This window comes from Bombina bombina, chromosome 4, assembly GCF_027579735.1.
Source record: "Bombina bombina isolate aBomBom1 chromosome 4, aBomBom1.pri, whole genome shotgun sequence".
Taxonomy (NCBI): domain Eukaryota; kingdom Metazoa; phylum Chordata; class Amphibia; order Anura; family Bombinatoridae; genus Bombina; species Bombina bombina.
Genome location: NC_069502.1, coordinates 31,214,805 through 31,239,935, shown reverse-complemented (window position 1 = coordinate 31,239,935; position 25,131 = coordinate 31,214,805). Strand labels below are relative to the sequence as shown.

Here is a 25,131-nt window from a genome sequence, read left to right as displayed (position 1 = left end):
GACGAGGAGGAAAGAGTAGGAACATTCATTACTAATAATGTTTACCATCTTAACTGGCACAGGATAAGTCAGAGGGACCTTCCTATCTTCGTAAACCCTGTCTTATTTAGGGATTTTAGGCTTCTCAGGGAATGTAGCCTCTGGAACCTCTAGAGTAGACAGAACCTCCTTTAATAAAAAAAATACAGAAGCTCAATTTTAAATCTAAAAGGAGAGAGCCTCCGCTGAAGGAGATTTAATAACTAAAGTCTCCGACTCAAAGTTCAGCCTCTGAAGCTACAGAGGTTAATTCATCCTCGGATAGCTGGGATATAGTAGCTAAATCTGACAAATATTTAGATGACTCGAGGTCAGGAGAACTATGTTTAACCTTTCTCTTGCCTTTGTTAGAGTGAGGTAAGGCATTCAGGGCCGCAGACACCGCTGATTGTAACTGCACTGTAAAGTCCACTGGAAAAAAGCCCCCTCCAGATGGAGGATTAGTTGAGCCGCAGGGAACTGCATGTGGAGCAGGTAATGTAGAAAAGGTCGTAATTTCTCGGGACCCAGATTCCTGAGAAGTAGTCGTCTCAGAAGGGCTAATAGCGCTATGAGTATTAGCAGGCTTGTCTCCCTTCTTAGGCTTTAGAACAGTGTTTAGGCAAATGGAACAAAATTGAGCAGGCGGGCAAACTACAGCCTCCTCACAATATAAATAGGAAATATTAATCAGTACAGAAGGAGCAGAACCTTCTAATGTAGTATCAGTCTTCCATAGCTTTATATATACCCACAGAAGGACAATAAAAAAAAAAACGCTTTTATTTAAAAAAACGACACCTTAATACTCTTAATGGCTGGGGCACTAACCACCACCTAAACCCAAGACAGCTACCAGTAAAAACGCTCTCCTCAGGAGTGATGTCTGCAGCAGGATCTTAGAAAATGAGAGACCCCGTACCCGATCACGTGGTATGTAAGACAGGACTTCCCATGCTGTGAAAAAAGGGCGCCAAGCTATTATGAGCTGCACAACACTTCAAAAACTAAAGTGAAACCTGTTTGTTCCAAGCCAAAAAAACACAGTCTATGAGCCCCAAAAAACTCACATTAAGCAGTATAAATCCCCAAACTGTTCAAATAATCTCCCTGAAGGAGATATTAACCCTTAATCCTATCGAGATATAAAGGAGTCACACTGTGACCCTGTATAGCGTTTTAAAATGTATATATAAAAACTGTCTTACCCTCCAGGATCCATGCTGTGGAACAGGCATAGCCTCTCAAGTGTGACAGTCTTGCAGCAGCACTTCTGACATGGACTTGAGTGTGTAGCAGCAAGCAGTGAAACTCGCCAACACTTATTGCTCAGGAGCTGTTAGCAACAGTCTAGATGGGTTCGCAGAAAAACTTTCCCTGCATCTCAAGACTCTCACTTTCATTAATACTCTCACTGAAAGGTTGACATGGTTACTTAAAACTCCAGTCCTTTCTTGAAGGGAACATACCCATTACAGGACTATCCAAATCTTCTGACGCATCTCTGCCACCTCCTATAGTGAAGAAAGGCAAAGAATGACTGGGTGATATGGGAAGTGGGAGGGATATTTAAAGCCTTTGGCTGGGGTGTCTTTGCCTCCTCCTGGTGGCCAGGTGTTTTATTTCCCAACAGTAAGGAATGAAGTTGTGCACGCCTTATGAAAGTAAATTGTATGTTCAGAATCTTGAAATTATTTTGTTTGGGGTTTCATGTCCCTTTAACAGTTTCTGCAGGAACATAAAGGGCTCCAGATGGTGGGCTCTCACCCGGCAGTCTGATGAGTTTCTGCGAGGTCATACAGTCCACGTGAGTCTTTACAGGTGGGGCAGCTTTAATCTGACGTAGAGCCTGGTGGGTAAGAAAGAAACCTAAGTGAACAAACGGCTATAATTATTATTATTAGGACTATGAGGGACCAATGTGATGAAGTTGAACATGAAGGTAAGGTCCAGTGTGAGTAAATGTGACGGATAACACCAGCTCTGCTAATAATGGCTGCACTGACCACTGCTCTAGTTAGTGACCACTAATGTAACCAGGTAAAAAAAAACAACACCAGATTTCTCCCTGTTTTGGGGGTAAAATTGTTGTAAAGGTATCTGCTAATTTAACCAAAAGTGACTTGTCACATCCATTGTTCCCCCCCACTCACCTCCACAAACAACTTTGTGCACTTTATGTCGATGATAAGTGGCACCGAGTAATCTACAGCAAGACGTCTGGTGCGGTACCCACGGGTGACAAATGAGGAGAGACGACGCCCTCCAGAATTACGCATGGACAGGTTGATGACTAGGTCAAAGTGATTTTCAGAAAGATGATCCATGATACTGCCCTGCTTCTCCTTTAGGGGTCCATCATTTTCAACCTCTTCAAAGGGCCAGTCCATTGCTTTCACCTGTATAAGAAGAGGGGGTAACAGTAATCAGCCAGGGCAGACAGTGCAAGACCACAGATAAGGGATAAAAGAAATTAGGTGCAGTAAAATATAGAAAATCTATCAACAAAACTAATAGAAACAAAAACACAAAATGTATTTATTGGAGTAAGTTCTGATAACAGGACGATGCAGAATACAGGAGGATATTAGGGTAAACCACCTTAATGCCGTGCTCTGTGTAGAAATCAGCAGTGCCCAAGCTGGCATATAGACTGTACCCCAAGCTCTCCAGAGTGCGCACCGTAGGGAGCAGCTCACTCTTGTTCTGTAAGAAAAGACAACGAAGGTACAAACAAAAATATCTGCAGGGCAATCACATCTTACAGAACGGTATCTATGGCAGGCGCAAGAACGAGACGAGTATCTATGGCAGGCGCAAGAACGAGGCTAGTATCTATGGCAGGCGCAAGAACGAGACGAGTATCTATGGCAGGCGCAAGAACGAGATGAGTATCTATGGCAGGCGCAAGAACGAGATGAGTATCTATGGCAGGCATCTATGGCAAGCATCTATGGCAAGTAAAAGAAAGAGATAAGTATCTATGGCAGGCACAAGAACAAGATAAGTTGTTGTTACAGACTCACACTTAATGTAGACCTCACCTTGTAACTCCCGATGGTCAACAAGATGTTATTCTGAGGGATCTTAAAGCCAGTACTAAGCATGGCCTTCAGATAGGCCTCATATCTGTTCTCACCAAAGCAGGCAACTTCTCCTGTGCTGGTCATCTCCACACCCAGTACCACATCAGCTCCGGCAAGACGCGAGAACGAGAACTGAGGCACCTGGGGACAAAAAGCACAGTCTTTATGAGTGGAGAGGGGAGCAAAGAGAGAGAAGGCACCTCTATAACAGTGGTCCCCCACAAACACAATGACTTAGGTGCTCACCTTGACTCCTACAATTCCTGTCCCTGTCATAACCCCAACAGGCTCTACCTCTTCTCCCATGATGACTTGTGTAGCCAGCGCTACCAGATCTTCTCCCAACGTCTTGGAGACAAAGGGGAATGAGCGTGAAACTCGCACATTGCATTCAATCACCTTGAGTTGGTCATCCTAACGGGAAAAAGAAAATTAGGAAAGTCTAATGTTCGAAACATTTTTAGCGGATCACATGAGCGTTGCAGGAAGCAGCAAAGACCTTGTATCTGTGTACATGTCCAGGAATATAACAAACTAATTTACTGCATAACTGCAGTGTGTGTTACACATGCCGGAACATTCTTGTATCATATCTTGACAACCTTGAAACACAAACTGAGCCAAATGCCAGGCAAAAGGAAACACCAGTAGTTCTAAGGGTTTTTTTTTGTTTTGTACAAAAGAGTAAGACAATTAATCATTAAAAATTAAGAATATTCCACCATTACTGATAATAGAAAATGGACCAAGTTTGGTTGCTCCTATGAGTACTTTTATGAACTTGGCACAGGATACAAGACGTTAATGTCACATGGATTGTATAATAGCATAAAACAGTGTGCGTTATGCCACCTCTGCAGGTGCTGGGTACCTTGGCGATGAGCTGCAGGTTGAACGGTCCTGTGACCTGTAGTTCTTGTCCCACAGAGTGCACAATAGCTTTGATCCGCTCAAGAGTCTTCTGGGTAATATCCTGTGGAGGTGTCACTAACGTAGCATCCCCTGAGTGTACCCCTGCATTTTCCACATGTTCAGAAATAGCAATCGCAACCACAACACCATCACAGGCCACAGCGTCCACGTCTATCTCCTGCCATAAGAGAAACCAACATTTTCCAGTAAGAGTCACACGTACCAGAGGAACAACAATTAGTATCTAGTTAGTGACCTTTTACCTTTGCCTCCTGGATAAATTTAGAGATAACAACAGGATATTCTTTAGAAACTGCCACTGCATTACAGAGAAACGTATCCAGGTCTCCATCTGAATACGCCACATTCATTGCAGCACCGCTCAGCACATAGGATGGGCGCACAACGCAGGGGTACCCAACTGTATTACAGAACTGTATGGCAGACTAGAAAAGGAGAGAATTGCAAACTGCTTAGATGTAGAACACGAAGGCAAGGCCAGATTACTGCTCACAAAATACTCAGTGCTACCTAATTCAATATAATTCGACTGCAGCCTGTGTCTTTAAATGTTATATTTAAAAAAACGTGATACCCAAATGTTGAAGTACCTAAAAGTGCTGTAATGTCTAAAAAAACTGCCTAAAAAATATCACCTGAACATTTCTATGTAAAAAAGGATGATATTTTACCTCAGTTTACTCTGTAGCCACATCCAATTGTAAATGTATTTTAAGCAGCCAATCAGGATTCAAGTCCCAGGACTTGCAAGGGAGAGTATCTAGATGTGCAGGCACAGCTATGTTATTTCCCTACTCGGCTTAAAGTGAATGTAAATTTTGAGGCTAAAGTGCCAGTTTTTAAAAATTTGATTAAAAACAGGGGCACTTTAAGTGATCAAAATTTACATTTCACTCGTGTTGGGAAAATATACGTACCTTTTAAAAACTTGACAGCCGCTCCAGCTTCCCCGGTCGTCGCAAAGGAAAAGGCAGAAACAAGTGTGAAAAAGCGCCTGAGGTTTACACAAAAAAACTGCGGGGTCGTGGACTCTCCATGTCCGGAATGAAAGAAATTTATGAGGCAAGCATAAATTTTGTTTTCTTTACTATGACATGGAGAGTCCACAACGTCATTCCAATTACTAGTGGGAACCAATACCCAAGCTAGAGGACACGGAAAGAACAGGGAGGGAGAAAAAAAAAAAAGGCAGAAGGACCTAAACAGAAGGCACCACCTCTCTTGAGGAGCCTTTCTCCCAAAAGAAGCCTCAGCCGTAGCAAAAGTATCAAATTTGTAGAATTTTGAAAAAGTATGCAAAGAGGACCAAGTTGCAGCCTTGCAAATCTGTTCCATAGAAGCTTAATTTTTGAAAGCCCAAGAAGAGTAGACAGCTCTCGTGGAATGAGCTGTAATTCTCTCAGGAGGCTGCTGTCCAGCAGTCTCATAAGTCAAACGAATCAAAATTCTCAACCAGAGAGACTGAGAAGTAGAAGTGGCCTTCCGACCCTCATGCTTTCCAGAGAAAACTACAAACAGGGCAGAAGATTGCCGAAAATCTTTAGTAGCTTGTAAGTAAAATTTTAGAGCCAGCACAACATCCAAGGTATGCAAGAGACGTTCCTTTTGAGAAGAAGGATTAGGACAAAAAGGAGGAACAACAATTTCCTGATTAATGTTTCGATCTGATACCACCTTAGGGAGAAACCCCAATTTAGTACAAAGGACCGCCTTATCAGCATGAAAAATAAGGTAGGGGGAATCACACTGCAGAGCTGAAAGCTCAGACACTCTGCGATTGGAAGAAATGGCAACAAGAAACAAAAAACTTTCCAGGATAACAGCTTTATATCAACATGCATTGGCTCAATTGGAGCCTGCTGCAAAACTTTAAGAACTAAATTCAGACTCCACGGGGGAGCAACAGGTTTAAACACAGGCCTGATTCTAACCAGGGCCTGTACAAAGGCTTAAACATCTGGTAGGTCTGCCAGACGTTTGTGCAAAAAGGATAAAGCAGAAATCTGACCCATTACGGTACTGATCAATAAACCCTTATCCAGGCCATCCTGAAGAAAGGACAAAATCTGGGAAATCCTCACCCGGCTCCAGGAGAACCCCTTAGATTCACACCAAGAAAGATATTACGCCATATCTTATGGTAAATCTTTTGAGTGACCAGCTTTCGAGCCTGAATCATAGTTTCAATGACCGCTTCAGAAAAACCACGCTTAGACTGTACTAGGCGTTCAATCTCCAAACAGTTTGCTTCAGAGAATCTAGGTATGGATGGAGGAAAGGACCCTGAAGTAAAAGGTCTTTCCTCTCAGGTAACCTGCCTCCCAGTTGTCCACTCCTGGAATAAGGATGGCAGATAGAAGACAATCGTGGGCTTCTGCACTCTATAGAATGCGAGTCACCTCCTTCATGGCTAACGAACTCTGAGTCCCTCCCTGGTGGTTGATGTAAGCAACTGAGGTGATGTTGCCCGATTGGAATCTTATAAACTGGACCAACAACAGTTTATGGGAAGAGAGGACTCTTCCCGAGAGAAACAATTAAGGCTTGGGGCGTTTGAGAAAGCTGAGGCATGTCACACACAGCATTATCCTAAGAGACAGTTGGCTCAGAAGGGAGTAATATATCCTTAAATTTTAAAGTTTTAGCTAAACAAGAGAAACAAAATTGCATAGGAAGAACAATTTGGGCCTCTAAGCATAATAAACATTTATCCATAGAGATGGACTGATTCTGTTCAGAGTCCATGCTATGGAGTAAAAAGTAAGAGGAAAAACTGAATTCCTTGTAGAGATTTCCTTTCCTCTTAGACGATCCAGGTAAAAGATAGACTCGAAGCAGACACAAGAAAACTTCTAGGTGGAGATCCTCTGCTCTGAAGTAAAAGAACGCTCTTGTCCTCAACTGCTCTGCAAAACCGGAAGTGTGGGTCACGTTAACGGGACCAATATTAACAGCGCAAATATTCTCTTCAGTGAAAAAAATGCGCGAAAATGCCAATTAAATAAGCCCTCAAAGTTATCCAGGTTATTATTAATAAAATAAAAACTCACATCATAGAAATAAGGAGAGATAGGTTAAGAAATAAAGGATATCATTATTAACCTCTTGCATCCCTTAGCCAAGATGCCGGTTCATACTGTAATAAGTGCCATAATGTTTTAAGTCAAATATTGTGTCCCCAATATGAATCCTTAAACTATAAGGATTATTATGTCCCAGAAAGGATCTGGAAATAAGGATTAACCTCTTAAGTGCTGCAGCCCTTCTGTACCTAGAAGGCAAAGGCACTTACCTTAGATCCTTTTGCATGATAGATGCTGATCAGGCGTTTCACTTCCTGTCATGGACCTGTAGGAAAAGAAAGAACAGAGTAACCAACTCTGTCTTTTTACAAAGGAGTAGCAAAATGTTAAAAGTAAGGCAAAGACTTCCTTAACGCCTTTTAATTGCTAAAAGCCACCACTACTCTTACTCAAAAGATTTAAGTGGACACAGCTGGAACCCAATCCTTGCTTGCAGGGAAAAGTACCCATAAAAGGATTAAATTCTTCAAACACCAACTTCGCACAACCTCAAATGACAGAGTAGCTAAAACCTCCTTAAGTAACAGACGGAGGTGTTCTAGCTTAAACCTGAAAGATACTACTTCAGTATCATCAGGAGGAATTACACTGTCAGAATCTGAGATCTCACCCTCAGATGCTACCGAAGTATCCTCCTCCTCAGGCTTATGAGAGGGGACCTTTGAGATCGCAACAACTCGCTCACTGATTGTTTACTTTTCCTCTTGCGCTTTCCCTGCAGCATGGGAAAAGCAGATAACGTATCCAAAACTGCAGAGGACATGAGAGAAGCGATGTCTTGCAAGGTAACCCCAGGTGGAGTAGTGGAGGAAGCGCAGGACACTGGTTGAATGGACGATACGTTTTGGGACACTTGAGAAAGCTGCAGCATATATTGCACATTGTCAGAAGGCTCCTGAACAGCATCCGCCTCGGACAATGTTGGCTCAGAAAAAAAGTCTATCCCTAGACTGTAAAGTTCTTTCAATACATGAGGAACAGAAAGGGATTGGTGGTTCCAAATTTGCATTAAAACAAAGTACATGTAACATCTTGTAGGGCTTCTTGGTCCATCTTTATTCACAATTTGAACAATTAAAATTGTTTAACCCAACTAGAATTACCTCACAAAAAAACGTTCGTGTCTTTAAATGTTAAAAGTAACATCTTTATTTTGCTTTACACACAAAAAAATTGGCTTTAATAATAATAATAATAATAATAATAATAATAATAATAATAATAATACTAATACAGCAGACAATCTCCACACCTCAGCTAAGCTTTGCTGAGGTGCCTACCTGCCACCGGATCGTATAATTCACAGATTTTAGATGTCCGGACTCATCTATACACTTTATAAATAGTATCCGAGACTGTTCTGCTACGTCACCCTAACAAAGCAGAGAATACTTCTTAACCGCTTCTCCATAATACCAGAAATGAGGATATGAAACAAAAAGGCGCGCAAACATTGCCGGCGTAGTTAAGCTCCGCCCATCATGGGCGTATTAAGGGAAACCAACCGGTCGGCAAATGAAATGTAAAAATTAAGCCCCTAACATGAGTCATATCTCCACGTCCCCAGTGCCTGCCGTAACTGCCCTATAACGTATCCTAGCTCCCAAGAATAATGTCATCTTAAGTGTCCTTATATAAATTAAAGTGCCAAATTTTTCTGTGTATATACCCCAGAAAAACTTAGCACTTACCTTAGAATTCTGCCTGGCAGTAAGGAAGCTCACCAGGTTTGAGAGGTCCTCTCGCTCACATGGACCTGTGTAAAAAAAGATAAAGTCTGAATAATCTTACTCAGAATTAGATATATGGGAGGTGCAGTGAGAATTATGTCCCACAAGTTCCCATTGCTTGAAAGCCACCACTGCTCTACTGAAGACTGATGTGGACTACAGCTACACCCTAGCAGAACAAACACAAGCTTGTGATGTTAACATAAAATAATAAACTCTGGATTGAAGAATCTTTCCAAACACCTAACTTTACCACTTCCTTGCTCTAACGTAGGCAAAGAGAATGACTGGGGTGTGAGGGAAAGGAGGTGATATTTAATAGCTTGGATGTGGTGCTCGCTGCTGCCTCCTGCTGGGCAGGAGTGATATTCCCAATAGTAATTAGATGATCCGTGGACTCATCGTGTCATTAGAAAGAAAGCATTATCCCGCACTGTTTAACAGAGATTATTAAAAATGCAGCGTAAAGCAGGAAGATCTGGTTTGCTTTGAAAGTTGGTGGCTTGTTAATTTGAATTACAGGAGTCTGAGCCAGGAAAAAACAAATATGTGCTTGTTGTCATTACACGGACATTCTTTGTGGAACACAATATGCATTTTGTAATTGCTTTCTGCACTTTCACCCAGTTTGTGAAGCAGAGGGAGAATAATGCAAACTCAAGTTAGTACTGTGAATCCACCCCAGTATGCATCAGTATGTAATAGCGCTGCGGAATCTGTTGGCGCTCTATAAATAACTAATAATAATAATAATATGCATCAGTATGTAATAGCGCTGCGGAATCTGTTGGCGCTCTACAAATAATAATATTAATAAGCATCAGTATGTAATAGCGCTGCAGAATCTGTTGGCGCTCTATAAATAACTAATAATAATATGTATCAGTATGCATCAGTATGTAATAGCGCTGCGGAATCTGTTGGCGCTCTATAAATAACTAATAATAATAATATGTATCAGTATGCATCAGTATAATAGCGCTGCGGAATCTGTTGGCGCTCTATAAATAACTAATAATAATAATAATAATAATAATATGTATCAGTATGCATCAGTATGTAATAGCGCTGCGGAATCTGTTGGCGCTCTATAAATAACTAATAATAATATGTATCAGTATGCATCAGTATGTAATAGCGCTGCGGAATCTGTTGGCGCTCTATAAATAACTAATAATAATAATAATATGTATCAGTATGCATCAGTATGTAATAGCGCTGCGGAATCTGTTGGCGCTCTACAAATAATAATATTAATAAGCATCAGTATGTAATAGCGCTGCGGAATCTGTTGGCGCTCTATAAATAACTAATAATAATATGTATCAGTATGTAATAGCGCTGCGGAATCTGTTGGCGCTCTATAAATAACTAATAATAATAATATGTATCAGTATGCATCAGTATGTAATAGCGCTGCGGAATCTGTTGGCGCTCTTTAAATAACTAATAATAATATGTATCAGTATGCATCAGTATGTAATAGCGCTGCGGAATCTGTTGGCACTCTACAAATTAATAATAATAATATGTATCAGTATGCATCAGTATGTAATAGCGCTGCGGAATCTGTTGGCGCTCTATAAATAACTAATAATAATATGTATCAGTATGCATCAGTATGTAATAGCGCTGCGGAATCTGTTGGCACTCTATAAATAACTAATAATATTAATAAGCATCAGTATGTAATAGCGCTGCGGAATCTGTTGGCGCTCTACAAATAACTAATAATTTTAATAAGCATCAGTATGTAATAGCGCTGCGGAATCTGTTGGCGCTCTATAAATAACTAATAATAATAATAATAATAATATGTATCAGTATGCATCAGTATGTAATAGCGCTGCGGAATCTGTTGGCGCTCTATAAATAACTAATAATAATAATATGTATCAGTATGCATCAGTATGTAATAGCGCTGCGGAATCTGTTGCCGCTCTATAAATAACTAATAATAATATGTATCAGTATGCATCAGTATGTAATAGCGCTGCGGAATCTGTTGCCGCTCTATAAATAACTAATAATAATAATAATAATAATAATAATAATAATAATATGCATCAGTATGTAATAGCGCTGCGGAATCTGTTGGCGCTCTATAAATAACTAATAATAATATGTATCAGTATGCATCAGTATGTAATAGCGCTGCGGAATCTGTTGGCGCTCTACAAATAATATTAATAAGCATCAGTATGTAATAGCGCTGCGGAATCTGTTGCCGCTCTATAAATAACTAATAATAATATGTATCAGTATGCATCAGTATGTAATAGCGCTGCGGAATCTGTTGCCGCATTACAAATAACTAATAATAATATGTATCAGTATACATCAGTATGTAATAGCGCTGCGGAATCTGTTGGCGCATTACAAATAACTAATAATAATATGTATCAGTATGCATCAGTATGTAATAGCGCTGCGGAATCTGTTGCCGCTCTATAAATAACTAATAATAATATGTATCAGTATGCATCAGTATGTAATAGCGCTGCGGAATCTGTTGCCGCTCTATAAATAACTAATAATAATATGTATCAGTATGCATCAGTATGTAATAGCGCTGCGGAATCTGTTGGCGCATTACAAATAACTAATAATAATTACTACTAATAAATAATAATAATAATTATAATATGCATCAGTAACATCTCCTGTACCGTCTGGACCATCCTGTAATTAGACGCACGTCATTAAAATTAAAAGGGACGGTAAACACCAAATGATGGGTGGAGTTTAGTTACAGTATAGAAATAAAAGCAATTGCAGCTAACAGAGTTGTTTTACAAATGTTTACACTTGACTTATTTTATAGCAAGACAACAGAAATGTCTTGTAATTAAACCACGTTTACTGTCCCTTTATAGCCTCAGATAAGCAAATTATTCACTTTGTTTATTCATCTGGTAACGAAGCTCAGACAATCCCCGAGAGATCACCCAGAACCCTAACACTTCCTCCAATTGGAAAACTCAGCAGAGGTAAAGTAAAAGGGGGTAAAATAAATAAACATATTGTAAGATTTGTACTACTCCCAGAGGTTGAATGAAGTGAGTACCAATACGCCTCAGTTATTTATTAGCTACTTATTTTTAGTTAAAAAGGGACAGAACACCACATTTTGTTTTCATTTTAAAAAACAGTTTCCAATCTATTTCTATTACCAAATGTGCTTTGTTCTCATGTTATTCTTTGTTGAAAAGATATCTAGATAGGAAGTGTGCAATAGGACAGGAAATAGGGCTGCTGCTCTATCTGAATCATGAAATAAAACAATTGGCTTTAGTGTCCCTTTAAGTGTCTAAGGCCTATTTAATTCATCTCATGTGCTTCACGGCCATTAGCAATAACAGCAAACTAGTTGTTTCTGCTTCCGTGCCGCTAGGTAATAAAGACATTCAGTGGGGACAAAGTGTAACTAGATGCGGACGTACTGGCAGCAAAGGGGTTACATGCAAATTATTTCAGGCCTGATTTATGTCACAAACACTCAGCAACTGTTCTTAATGTTCCACAAGGAAAGTACAAGAAGTCACTATAATCCATTAACAGTATCAGCTAGGAACACTCAGAAATAACAGCTCAGTTTACAGAAGCTACATTATCACTTCCAAAAGCAGTTACTGGCAGTCGGATAGAAGGGAAACTGTCAAACGCACCTGCAAGTCAGACAGCTCCTTCCATTGTGGTTGGCTGATACCGATGGTGTCCAGCAGTCGTGAGAACTTGAACCGGTTCTCAGCTGAGTCAATGGCTTCAGGAGAAGTTCCTAGAACACGGCACTGCTGGCGGTGCAGAGACATGGCAATGTTATTGGGCAACTGGCCGCCCATGGACAGGATGATCCCCTCAGGATTTTCCAGCTCATAGATATCCATCACCACCTGCCGAGAGAGAGAGACTCAGTGACAAGTAGAAGGATGGAAGAAACCACAGTAGCAAGTGGCGGTTAAACACCACCGGTGTTACAGCGGTAATACAGAGCAGCTTGGATACTTGTCACCAACCTCAAAGGAGATTTCATCAAAGTAGAGGCGGTCACACATGTCATAATCTGTACTGACTGTCTCCGGGTTGTAATTCACCATGATTGTCTTAAAACCCATCTGTGCAGATACAAAATATAGATGGGGTAAGAGTCACAGAAAATGAGTGACAAATAAAAATGCAACTTCCTGACTCACATTATTATTAATTTGGTGGCCTCTGGCAGTAATTTGTTATATGGCCTATTGTCAACATAATTACCTTACGTAGCTCCTGGATGCAGCCCACTGCACACCAATCAAACTCCACACTGCTTCCAATTCGATACACGCCTGAGCCTATTACCATAACATGCGACTCCTGGAAGTCCAGGTCATGCTCAGTGCCATTATATGTCAGATACAGGTAATTGGTCTGAGCTGGCCACTCAGCAGCTACAGTATCTATCTGTTTTACCACCGGCAAGATCTTCCAGTCTTGACGCATTTTCCTGACTGCCAGCTCAGTGCTGTAAAGAAGAAGAGATGAGTGAGCGAAACATTGGAGAAAGAACAACAAAATTTATGCTTGCCTGATAAATTTCTTTTGACACAATGAGTCCACGGATCATCTAATTACTATTGGGAATATCACTCCTGCCCAGCAGGAGGCGGCAAAGAGCACCCAGCAAAGCTGTTAAATATCACCTCCCTTCCCTCCAACCCCAGTCATTCGACCGAAGCAAAGGAGAGAAAGGAAGCAACAAGGTGCAGAGGTGTCTGAGGTTTATAGCATGACAAAAACCTGTCTTTAAAACAGGGCGGGCCGTGGACTCAGCGTGTCAAGAAATAAATAAATTTATCAGGTAAGCATAAATTTTGTTTTCTTTCTAATGACACAATGAGTCCACGGATCATCTAATTACTGTTGGGAATCAATACCCAAGCTAAAGTACACAGATAAGGGAGGGACAAGACAGGGAACCTAAACCGAAGGCACCACTGCTTGAAAAACCTTTCTCCCCAAAAAAGCCTCAGCCGAAGTAAAAGTATCAAAGTAATAGAATTTTAGAAAAAGTGTGAAGAGAGGACCAAGTTGCAGCCTTGCAAATCTGCTCCACAGAAGCTTATTTTCGAATACCCAGGAAGAGAAAACAGCCCCCATAGAATGAGCCATAACTCTCTCAGGAGGCTGCTGTCCAGCAGTTTCATTGGCCAAGTGAATTATACTCTTTAGCCACAAAGAAAAAAGTAGCCGCAGCTTTCCGGCCCTTACGTTTTCCAGAGAAAACCACAAACAGAGCAGAAGACTGACGAAACTCCTTAGTCATCTGTAAATAGAATTTCAATGCACGCACCACATCCAGATTGTGCAGCAGACGCTCCTTCTGAAAAGAAAGGTAGGACACAAGGAAGGAACAACAATCTCCTGATTAATGTTCCGATCTGAAATCACTTTAGGGAGAAACCCTAACTTAGTACGCAAAACGACCTTATCCGAATGAAAATTAAGATAAGGAGCCTCATACTGTAATGCCGAGAGTTCTGAAACTCTACAAGCAGATGAAATAGCAACCAGAACAAAGCCTTTCAAGATAATTTAATATCTAAGGAATGCATAGGCTCAAACGGAGCCTGTTGAAGAACTTTTAAGAACTAGATAAAGACTCCAAGGAGGAGTAACCGGTTTAAAGTGAATGTCAATTTTGATGCTAAAGTGCCCGGTTTTTAAAAATTCTATTAAAAACAGGGACACTTTAATTCATCAAAATTTTAATAGTCACAGCAGCTCCAGCTTTCTCCGGTCGTTGCAAGCCATTTCTGACGTCAGAAATGATGGATGGGTCATCCTACAATCACTGCTCCCCCGGGGGAATCAGTGTCTGATTCAACGCCATGATTAGAGGAAGCCGGATTCCTCATTTTAGACCCAGGAAGAGGCTTTGCAACGGGTGGAGGAAGCTGGAGCTGCTGTCAGGATTAAAAGGTAAGGTTTTTTCCCACAACAGGAGTGAAATGTAAATTTTGATGAATTAAAGTTCCCCGGATTTTAATTGAATTTTTAAAAACCAGGCACTTTAGCATCAAAATTGACATTCACTTTAAACACAGGCCTGATTTTGACCAAGGCCTGACATAACGATTGCACGTCTATGTAATGTTTATGAAACAAAATAGACGAGGCAGATATTTGACCCTTTAGGGAGCTTGCCGATAAACCCTTCTCCAAGCCCTCTTGGATAAAAGGCAAAATTCTAGGAATCCGAACTCTACTCCAAGAATAGTTTCTGGATTCACACCAATGCAGATATTTACACCATATCTTATGGTAAATCTTTCTAGTCACAGGCTTACGAGTCTGAATCATGGTCTCAATTACCAATTCTGAAAATCCATGCTTAGATAAAATCAAGCAGTCAATCTCCAAGCAGTCAGCTTCAGAGAAACTATATTTGGATGAAGGAAGGGCCCCTAAAGTAGAAGGCCCTTTCTCAAAGGAAGTCTCTAAGGTGGACGAGATGAAATCTCCACCAGTTCTGCATACTAGATCCTGCAATGCCACGCTGGAGCAATAAGAATCACAGACGCCCTCTCTTGTTTGATTCGGGCAATGACCAGAGGAAGGATAGTGAATGGAGGAAAAAAGGTATGCTAGACTGAAATGCCAAAGAACAGACAGAGCATCTATCAGTACCGCCTGAGGATCCCTGGACCTTGACCCGTACATCGGGAGCTTGGCATTTTGACGATATGCCATGAGATCTAGATCAAGCTGTCCCCATTTGGGAATCAAGTTGGAAAAACACTTACGGATGAAGTTCCCATTCCCCCGGAAAAAGGTCTATCTGCTCAGAAAATCCGCTTGTCAATTGTCCACTCCTGGAATGTGAATCACAGATAGACAGCAATTGTGGGTCTCTATCCACTGAAAAATCCTGGACACCTCTGACATGGCCAAGGAGCTCAGAAATCCTCCCTGATGATTGATGTAAGCCAGTGAGGAAATGTTGTCCAATTGAAATCTGATAAACTGGGCTGAAGCTAACGGAGGCCAGAAGAACATTGAAGAATGCTCTAAGCTCTAGAAAGTTTATGGGAAGAACAGACTTCTCCCGAGTCCATGTCCCCTGAGCCCTTAGAAGGCCCCAGACTGCTCCCCAACCTAGTAGGCTGGCATCCGTTGTCACAATCACCCAGGAGAGTCAGCTAAAAACGGATTCCCTGGGAGATATGATCCTGAGACAACCACCAAGGAAGAGAAACATTTGTCCTCTGACCCAGATGAATTTGCGGAGATAGATCCGAATAATCCCTGTTCCACTGCCTGAACATGTCTAACTGCAGAGGCCTGAGGTGGAAAACGAGCAAACGGGATGATGTCCACAGCGGCTACCATCAGACCTATTACCTCCATACATTGAGCCACTGATGGCTGAAGAAAGGATTGAAGTGTCAGACAAGCATCGAACATTTTCAATTCTCTGACCTCTGTCAGAAATATCTCATCAATATGGAATCTATTATGGTTCCCCAGAAGACTACTCTTGTAGATTAAATTAAGGAACTCTTTTCCAGACTCACCTTCCAACCGTGAGAACGCAGGAAGGAAAAAGCATCTCCATGTGGGAGTTGCTAGATTAAAAGACTGGGTCTGAACCAGAATGTCATCCAGATAAGGCGCCACTGCAATACCCTGTAACCAGAGCACTGCCAACAGAGATTCCAGAACCTTTGAAAAATTCTGGGAGCTGTAGCAAGACCTAGAGGAAGAGCCATAAATTGGAATTGTTTGTGGAGAAAAATAAATCTCAGAAACTTGGGATGATCCCTGTGGGTGGGAACATGAAGGTACACATCCTTTAATCTACTATTGTCATAAATTGACCCTCTTGAACTAAAGGAAGAATGGAATGAATAGTTTCCATTTTGACGGACGGTACTCTGAGAAATTTGTTTAGACTCTTGAGATCCAAGATTGGTCTGAAGGTTCCCTCTTTCTTGGGAACCACAAACAAATTGGAGTAAAATCCCAGACCCTGCTCCTGAACTGGAACTATCACCCCCATTTTGGATAGATACCGAACACAACGTAAGAACGCCTCTCTTTATCTGGTTGACAGATAATCTTGAGAGAATTAATCTGCCCCTGGGGGGAAAGGTCTTGAATTCTAGTTTATATCCCTGGGACACCATGTCTGTCGTCCAAGGGTCCTTAACATCTTGAACCCAAGCCTGATCAAAAAAAAGGAAAGTCTGCCCCCCCCCCCCCCCAACAAGATTCGGTCCCGGATCAGGGGCAGATCCTTCATGCTGACTTTAGATCATTAGCTGGCTTCTTGGATTGCTTTCCCTTATTCCAAGATTGGATGTATCTCCAGGAAGGCTTGGACTGTTCCTGTTTTGTAGAGTGAGAGGAAGGTTTACCCTTGAAGTTTCAAAAAGAACGAAAATTACTCTGACGTCCCTCCTGCTTATTTCTCTTATCCTGAGGGAGGAAACGTCCTTTTCCTCCTATAATATCAGAAATAATATCAGCCAAAGCTGGGACAAACAAGGTCTTACCATTGTAAAGAATAGCTCAAAGCTTAGACGACACATTTGCCAACCAGGATGTCAACCACAAGGTTCTGCGAGTCAGAATGGCAATCCATTTTCTTATCCATAAGATCCTTAAAAGAACAGCTATCCTCTATGGGTATTGTAGTTCTCTTAGCTAAAGTGGAAAATGCCCCTTCCACTTTGGGGACCATTTGCCAAGACACCTTAATAGAGTGGTCAATGGGAAACCTCTTCTTAAAAATAGGAGAAAAAAAAAGGTATTCTGTAGCCCGATCTGGTACGGGAAAACATTCCATTATGGAAGGTACATCATACCACCTGTTAAGTTTACTAGACTTATTAGGGTTGACAACGACAGTAGTGTCAGAGTCGTCCAGAGTAGCCAAAACCTCCTTGAGTAGTAAATGGAGGTGCTCTAGCTTAAATCTGAAGGATACAACTTCAGCATCAGAGGAAGGAATCACACTGTCAGAATCTGAGATCTCACCCTCAGATGCTACCGAAGAATCCTCCCCATCAGATCTATGAGAGGGAATATTTGGAATAGCCACAAATGAATCAGACACCTTACGCACTGATTGTTTAGACTTCCTCTTGCACTTTCCCTGTAGCATGGGAAAGGCAAAGCATCAGAAAACTGCAGAAGACATGAGGGGAACAATGTCTTGCAAAGAGACCCCAGAGGGAGCTTGAGAGGAAGTGCAGGGCACTGTATTAATGGGTAATAACATTTTGGACACCTGAGAAGAAATATGCGGCATATTTTGAACATTGTCAGAAGACTCCTGGACAGCATCCGTCTTAGACAATATTGGCTCAAAAAGTCTATCCTTAAAATTGAATGTTCTCTCAACACGAGGAACAGAAAGGAATTGGTGGTTCAATGTTAGCATTCAAACATAAGGACATCTGTAATCTATAACAGAGTTATGATCTATCTTAAAATTATTCAAACTTGAATACAATTTTATTTAGCCAAAACCGTTACGGTTTCTTTTAAATTTTAAAAGGAAACTGCTTTATTTTTGAAGCAATGCAAAAAACGAAATTAATTTATTGATCGTGTAATACTATAACATTTCCTAAAACAGCCTCTACACCACAGCTTTAGCTCTGCTGAGGTGCCTATGCTTATACAGGAAATGTGTATTTAAAAATGGCCTCTGTGTGAGTAAACAAACAGAGCTGCTACAAATGATACAATAAACTATCGTTTGTACGCTATGAACAAAAAATTGCAAGCTGCAATGAATCTCTCCTCCTATACAGGAAGTGAAAGAAGAATAAATGCGTAACAGCTAAAATTACCGCCACACAAGCCCCGCCCATTGTGGGCATGTCAAATAACGTCTGTCCGACATTTAAAGTGAATCTCCGTTATAAAATAGCGTAAATATCACAAACATAGAGCCAAGTTCTCCTCCAGTCCCCAGTGCCGGCAAACACTGCCTTACATAATTTCCTTAACACTAGGAGAAATGTAATAAACATCCCCCTGCAGGAAAATAATAAAAGTGCCATCATTTTTTCCTTAAAGGGCCATGATATCCACATTTTTTCTTTCATGATTTAGAAAGAGAATGCATTTTTAAACATCTTTCTAATTTACTTCTATTATCTAATTTGTTTTATTCTCTTGATATTCTTTGCTGAAAAGCATATCTAGATATGCTCAGTAGCTGCCGATTGGTTGCTGCACATAGAAGTCTCATGTGATTGGCTCACCCATGTGCATTGCTTTTTCTTCAAATAAGGATATCTCAAAAATGAAGCAAAATAAATAATAGAAATTGTAATGTTGTTTAAATTTGTATGTTCTATCTGAATCATGAAAGATATTTTGGGTTTAGTGGCCCTTTAATACTGCTTAAGAAAATTAAATGAGCACTTACCTCAATAAAATCTGCCAGGCAGCTCACTAGGTTTGAGAGGTCCTTTCCATCACACGGACCTGTGGAATAATAATAATAATAATAAGGGCAGTAATTTTATTTAAATATGAGGGAGGCTCAGTGAGAATTATGTCCCACAAGTTCCCTTTGCTTAAAAGCCACCACTACTGAAGAGACTGAAATGGACTACAGCTACACCCTGGAGTAAAAACAGTACATACTAGTACTGCAAATAGCTTTGCTGGGTGCTCTTTGCCGCCTTCTGCTGGGCAGGAGTGATATTCCGAATAGTAATTAGATGATCCGTGGACTCATCGTGTCATTAGAAAGAAAAGGAAACTATATCATAACCTGTAGAGTTATTCTTTTCTCTGTTAGCAGCTGGTTTGCCCAACGATAGGATGATATAGCATCATTACACATTGTGCTGCACAAAGCATTAAACAGGCAGCTGGATATTGAAGATGTACCATAATGTAATAATAAATACTTTACTACTACCTAAGACTGTATATAGGAGCTGGTTGGGAATACAGGTTACCTCTGTACTGCCTGTGCAATTTGCTTGTCGGAGAAGCCCAGCTGCTTGGCCTGAAGCAGAACTTCACGGGGCATAGTGGTCTCATCTTGATGGTAGGACTCCAGTGTGGATAAGTGGTCAGTAATGTTCTTCATCTTATGCAGAAACCAGCGGTCAATCTTAGTCAGTTCATAGAGTCGCTCAATAGAGTAACCAGCACGCATGGCTGCCGCTAGCACAAAGATTCGCTTATCTGTTGGTGTTGCCAGTTCCTAAATGACCATAAAAACCACAGTTACCAGAACCCTTCCCATAACAGTTTCATGCTATAATGGCACCTTGCCCTTTGGAAGCACATGACCTACACACACCTCATCTGAGGCTGGCTTCACATTATGATCGAACCCCACACAGTTCTCATCCACCATACGAAGGGCTTTCTGGAAGGCTTCCTCAAAATTTCTTCCAACCGACATCACCTCTCCTGTGGAAGAAGAATGCAAACACTGAGTATTTTTTCTATAGGAGAGTTAAATATAAGTCAGCCTGTAGGTTATTCATCCCTCAGCATAAATATGCTAAGTGGAAGCATGTTCCACTTTCATCTGATCTCTAGGACAGCATTGCTGGTTATTCGGCATATCCAGGCTCTCAAAATGGGATTCCCCAATCACAAAGGAAGACATCACTAGACTTACAGAAGCACCAACACAACCAACTCAAAATCACATCAGTACACACCATATGACCACCATTACCCCCCGAACTTACCCACGCTCTTCATAGAACTCCCAATTTTGGTGCTGACCCGAAGGAACTTGCTGAGGTCCCATCGTGGCACTTTTACCACACAGTAATCCAGGCTGGGCTCAAAGTTAGCTGTGGTTGAGTTAGTGACAGAATTTCTGTGAAACAGTAATGAGAATAATAGGCACATTAGAGTTTGCTATAGTTTATGTGCCGCTGCTCATGCAACACAGTGTAAAGCAGTGGACAAGCTCATTCACATCTGACCATTGACTGCAAACATCAAAACAGACTAGATAAATACATTCAAAATTCTTTTCAACGAATGTATGAAAAAGCCAGACCCTACTAATTCAGCTAAAACAATTAAAACTGAAATGTTTACATAACATAATAGATGATGATATATGGTTCACACACATAGGTCAAATTCTTGACAAGAGCAGGTGTTCACATCGGGCCCCTGAGCTTGCAACAGGAATTTAGCAAAGTGAAGTACTCAGGTCAGCTACATTAGAGCACAAGTAACACCACAATGGTCTCCTGTAGTGCTCAGGTCCTCAAGGAGATAACCTGGTCTAGGGCATAAAAGTATTTGCTCAGGTTGTTTGTGATTGTGGAAGACAGTACCTGAGAACAGGCAAAGGAACACCCAGTGCCAACTTGGCTGCCACGTATGCCAGAGGGTATCCAGTCGCCTTACTTGCCAGCGCTGAACTGCGAGAGAGACGTGCGTTCACCTCAATGATGTAATACTGCCAGAGAGAGGTGGTGTTAGCACAAACAGGGTTTAGAAGTTGGTAGAGCAGTTTAATACACCACATGCATTGCACTCATATGTGGTGATGGAGGGGACACCTACCTGCTCAGACTCTGGATTTAGAGCATACTGGATGTTGCACTCCCCCACCACTCCCAGGTGCTGGATCACCTTGATGGCAGTATTACGCAGCATGTTGTACTCCCTGTCATTTAACGTCTGGCTCGGAGCTACCACAATGGACTCTCCAGTATGAATACCAAGCGGGTCCACATTTTCCATGTTACACACCTGGGAAGTTAAGAAAATCACATGTGGGTAAATGCATTGTTATGGGGTACAGAACAAAACACTGCAGAAGTCATAGTTAATAGTAAACCACCCAGGGACTTTCCCCACTTACTGTGATGCAGTTGTTGTAGGCATCCCTAACCACCTCGTATTCTATCTCCTTCCAGCCTTTCAGGGATTTATCCACCAGGACTTGGGTAGTGTGGGCAAAAGCTTGGCAAACCAAAGCAGTTAACTCCTCTCTGGTATTGGCAAATCCAGATCCAAGGCCACCCAAAGCATAGGCTGATCGTACAAGTACAGGATATCCAATGCGATCTGCAGCAGCCAGAGCCTGGAAATTCAAAATATTAAAAACAAAAATGCAAAGTAAGGGAAAATGAATGATGGATCTCAAGACCTGTAACAAGGCAGGGAAACGCCAGAGGTGTCCCCACCAGGGCAAAGCTAAACGCCAGAGGTGTCCCCACCAGGGCAAAGCTAAACGCCAGAGGTGTCCCCACCAGGGCAAAGCTAAACGCCAGAGGTGTCCCCACCAGGGCAAAGCTAAACGCCAGAGGTGTCCCCACCAGGGCAAAGCTAAACGCCAGAGGTGTCCCCACCAGGGCAAAGCTAAACGCCAGAGGTGTCCCCACCAGGGCAAAGCTAAATGCCAGAGGTGTCCCCACCAGGGCAAAGCTAAACGCAAGGAGAGTCTCACACAGTCTTGTTCTTGATTAGTCGCACATGGATTATAAATGAAAAGTTGGAACTTTGCATTAGTTTGGTCTGGATGCAGCTGTCTCCTAGTAATGTTTTACTATCAGCAGTATAGTTTACATATACAAACACATCTAATGTGTCTCATTTAGGCGAATATCGCACTAAAACCTAGCTATTTTTATTACATGCTTATTGGAGACCCAGCTGTGTAGTGTGCAGAATAATTCTGTATACTAGAATGTACTAAAGAGAAATATCAAAGCAACAGTTTAATTTGTTTTAAATAAAGCTGAGGCTGAAAGAACAAAAAAAAGGAAATTTATGCTTACCTGATAAATTTGTTTCTCTTACGATATGACGAGTCCACGGATTTCATCCTTACTTGTGGGATATCACCTCCTGGTCAGCAGGAGGAGGCAAAGAGCACCACAGCAGAGCTGTATATATAGCTCCTCCCTTGCCTCCCACTCCAGTCATTCGACCAAAGTTAGGAAGAGAAAAAGGAAAAACCAAGGTGCAGAGGTGACTGAAGTTTAAGAAAAATAAAGACCTGTCTGAGAAAACGACAGGGTGGGCCGAGGACTCATCCTTACTTATGGGATACAATACCAAAGCTATAGGACACGGATGAAAGGGAGGGACAAGACAGGAACCTAAACGGAAGGCACCACTGCTTGAAGAACCTATCTCCCAAAAACAGCCTCGGATGAGGCAAAAGTATCAAATTTGGAAAAAAGTGTGAAGACGACTAAGTTGCAGCCTTGCAAATCTGTTCAACAGAAGCATAATTTTTAAATGCCCATGAGGAAGCCACAGCCCTAGTAGAATGAGCCGTAATTCTTTCAGGAGGCTGCTGTCCAGCAGTCTCATATGCAAAACGGATGATACTCTTCAGTCCAAAAGAAAGAGAGGTAGCCGTAGCTTTCTTGCCCCTACGTTTTACAGAAAAAAACAACCAATAATGAAGATGATTGACTAAATTCTTTAGTCGCCTGCAAGTAAAACTTCAGGGCACGGACCACGTCCAAGTTATGTAACAGACGCTCCTTCTTAGAAGGATTAGGACACAATGAAGGAACAATAATTTCCTGATTAATATCTTAGTTGGAAACAACCTTAGGAAGAAAACCAGGTTTGTTATGTAACACTACCTTATCGGAATGGAAAATAAGGTAAGGAGAATTGCATCGTAATGCCGAAAGTTCATAAACTCTGCGAGCAGAAAAAATAGCAACCAAATATAAAACTTTCCAAGATAACAACTTATTATCTATGGAATGCATAGGTTCAAACGGAACCCCTTGAAGAACATAAAGAACTAAATTCAAACTCCAAGGAGGAGCAATTGGTCTAAACACAGGCCTGATTCTAGTCAAAGCCTGACAAAAAGATTGTACATCTGGAACATCTGCCAGACGCTTGTGTAACAAAATAGACAGAGCAGAAATATGTCCTATTAAGGAACTTGCCGACAAACCCTTTCTCCAAATCTTCCTGGAAAAAAAGATAAAATCCTGGGAATCCAAACCATAGTCCAAGAGTAGCCCTTGGATTCACACCAATAAGGATATTTACTCCATATCTTATGGTAAATTTTTCTAGTAACAGGCTTACGTGCCTGAATCAAGGTAACAAGGACCAAATCAGATAACCCTCGCTTAGATAAAATCAAGCGTTCAATCTCCAAGCAGTCAGCTGCAGAGAAACTAGATTCGGATGATGGAAGGGTCCCTGAATGAGAAGGTCCTGCCTCAACGGAAGCTTCCATGGTGGCAGAGATGACATGTCCACCAGATCAGCATACCAAGTCCTGCGAGGCCACGCAGGAGTGATGAGGATCACCGAAGCCCTCTCCTATTTGACTCGAGCAATCACCCGGGGAAGGAGAGCAAACTGAGGGAACACATAAGCTAGGTTAAATGACCAAGGCATCTATTAGTTCGGCCTGAGGATCCCTGAACCTGGATCCGAATCTCAGGAGCTTGGCATTTTGATGAGACGCCATAAGATCCAGCTCCGGTCTGCCCCATCTGAGAACCAGGTTGGCAAAGACTTCCGGATGGAGTCCCCATTCCCCTGGAAGAAACGTCTGTCTGCTCAAAAAATGCGCCTCCCATTTGTCCACTCCTGGGATGTAGATTCCCGAAGATAACAAGAGTGAGCTTCCGCCCACTGAATTATCTTGGATAATACTGTCATCGCTAAGGAACTCCTTGTTCCTCCCTGATGATTGACGTAAGCCACAGCCGTGATGTTGTCCGACTGGAATCTGATGAATTCGGCCGAAGCCAAGTGAGGCCAAGCCTGAAGCACATTGAATATTGTCCGACCGAGTCCACACACCCTGAGCCTTCAGGGAGTTCCAGACTGCACCTCATTATCACCCATGAGGGTCTGCGGAAGCACGTCCCTTAAGACAGATGATCCGGCGACAACTACCAAAGAAAGGAATTTCTTGTCTCCTGATCCAGATCTATTTGAGGAGACAAATCTGCATAATCTCCATTCCACTGTCTGAGCATGCTCAGTTGTAGAGGTCCGAGATGAAAACAAGCAAACGGAATGATGTCCATTGCTGCCACCATCAATCCAATTGCCTCCATTCACTGAGCCACTGATGGCCGAGGATTGGACTGAAGGGATCGGCATGATTCAGAATCTTTAACTTTCTGACGTCCGTCAAAAAGAAATTTTATGGACAGAGAGTCGATTAGATTTCCCAGGAAAGGAACCCTTGTCTGTGGAATTAGTGAACTCCTTTCTAGATTCACCTTCCACCCGTGAGTCCTTAGAAAGGACAGAACAATGTCGGAATGAGACTGTTAGCTGATAAAA

The 25,131-nt window shown here is 41.7% G+C and overlaps 1 protein-coding gene across 3 annotated transcripts in view; it reads right to left on the bottom strand.

The window, feature by feature from the left end:
- Positions 1–25,131, bottom strand: part of CAD (carbamoyl-phosphate synthetase 2, aspartate transcarbamylase, and dihydroorotase) — a 290,191-nt gene that overhangs the window by 185,042 nt on the left and 80,018 nt on the right. For all 3 annotated transcript variants that reach the window (XM_053709445.1, XM_053709446.1, XM_053709447.1), the window contains exons 12-27: positions 21,707–21,928; positions 21,406–21,594; positions 21,174–21,298; positions 20,568–20,701; positions 20,168–20,280; positions 19,818–20,068; positions 13,108–13,354; positions 12,867–12,965; positions 12,519–12,743; positions 4,280–4,462; positions 3,976–4,194; positions 3,351–3,518; positions 3,063–3,245; positions 2,620–2,724; positions 2,172–2,417; positions 1,786–1,867 (exon numbers count right to left, since the gene is read on the bottom strand). In XM_053709445.1, coding sequence (XP_053565420.1) covers positions 1,786–1,867; positions 2,172–2,417; positions 2,620–2,724; positions 3,063–3,245; positions 3,351–3,518; positions 3,976–4,194; positions 4,280–4,462; positions 12,519–12,743; positions 12,867–12,965; positions 13,108–13,354; positions 19,818–20,068; positions 20,168–20,280; positions 20,568–20,701; positions 21,174–21,298; positions 21,406–21,594; positions 21,707–21,928 — 2,791 coding nt within the window. The remainder of the gene's footprint in view (positions 1–1,785; positions 1,868–2,171; positions 2,418–2,619; positions 2,725–3,062; positions 3,246–3,350; positions 3,519–3,975; positions 4,195–4,279; positions 4,463–12,518; positions 12,744–12,866; positions 12,966–13,107; positions 13,355–19,817; positions 20,069–20,167; positions 20,281–20,567; positions 20,702–21,173; positions 21,299–21,405; positions 21,595–21,706; positions 21,929–25,131) is intronic.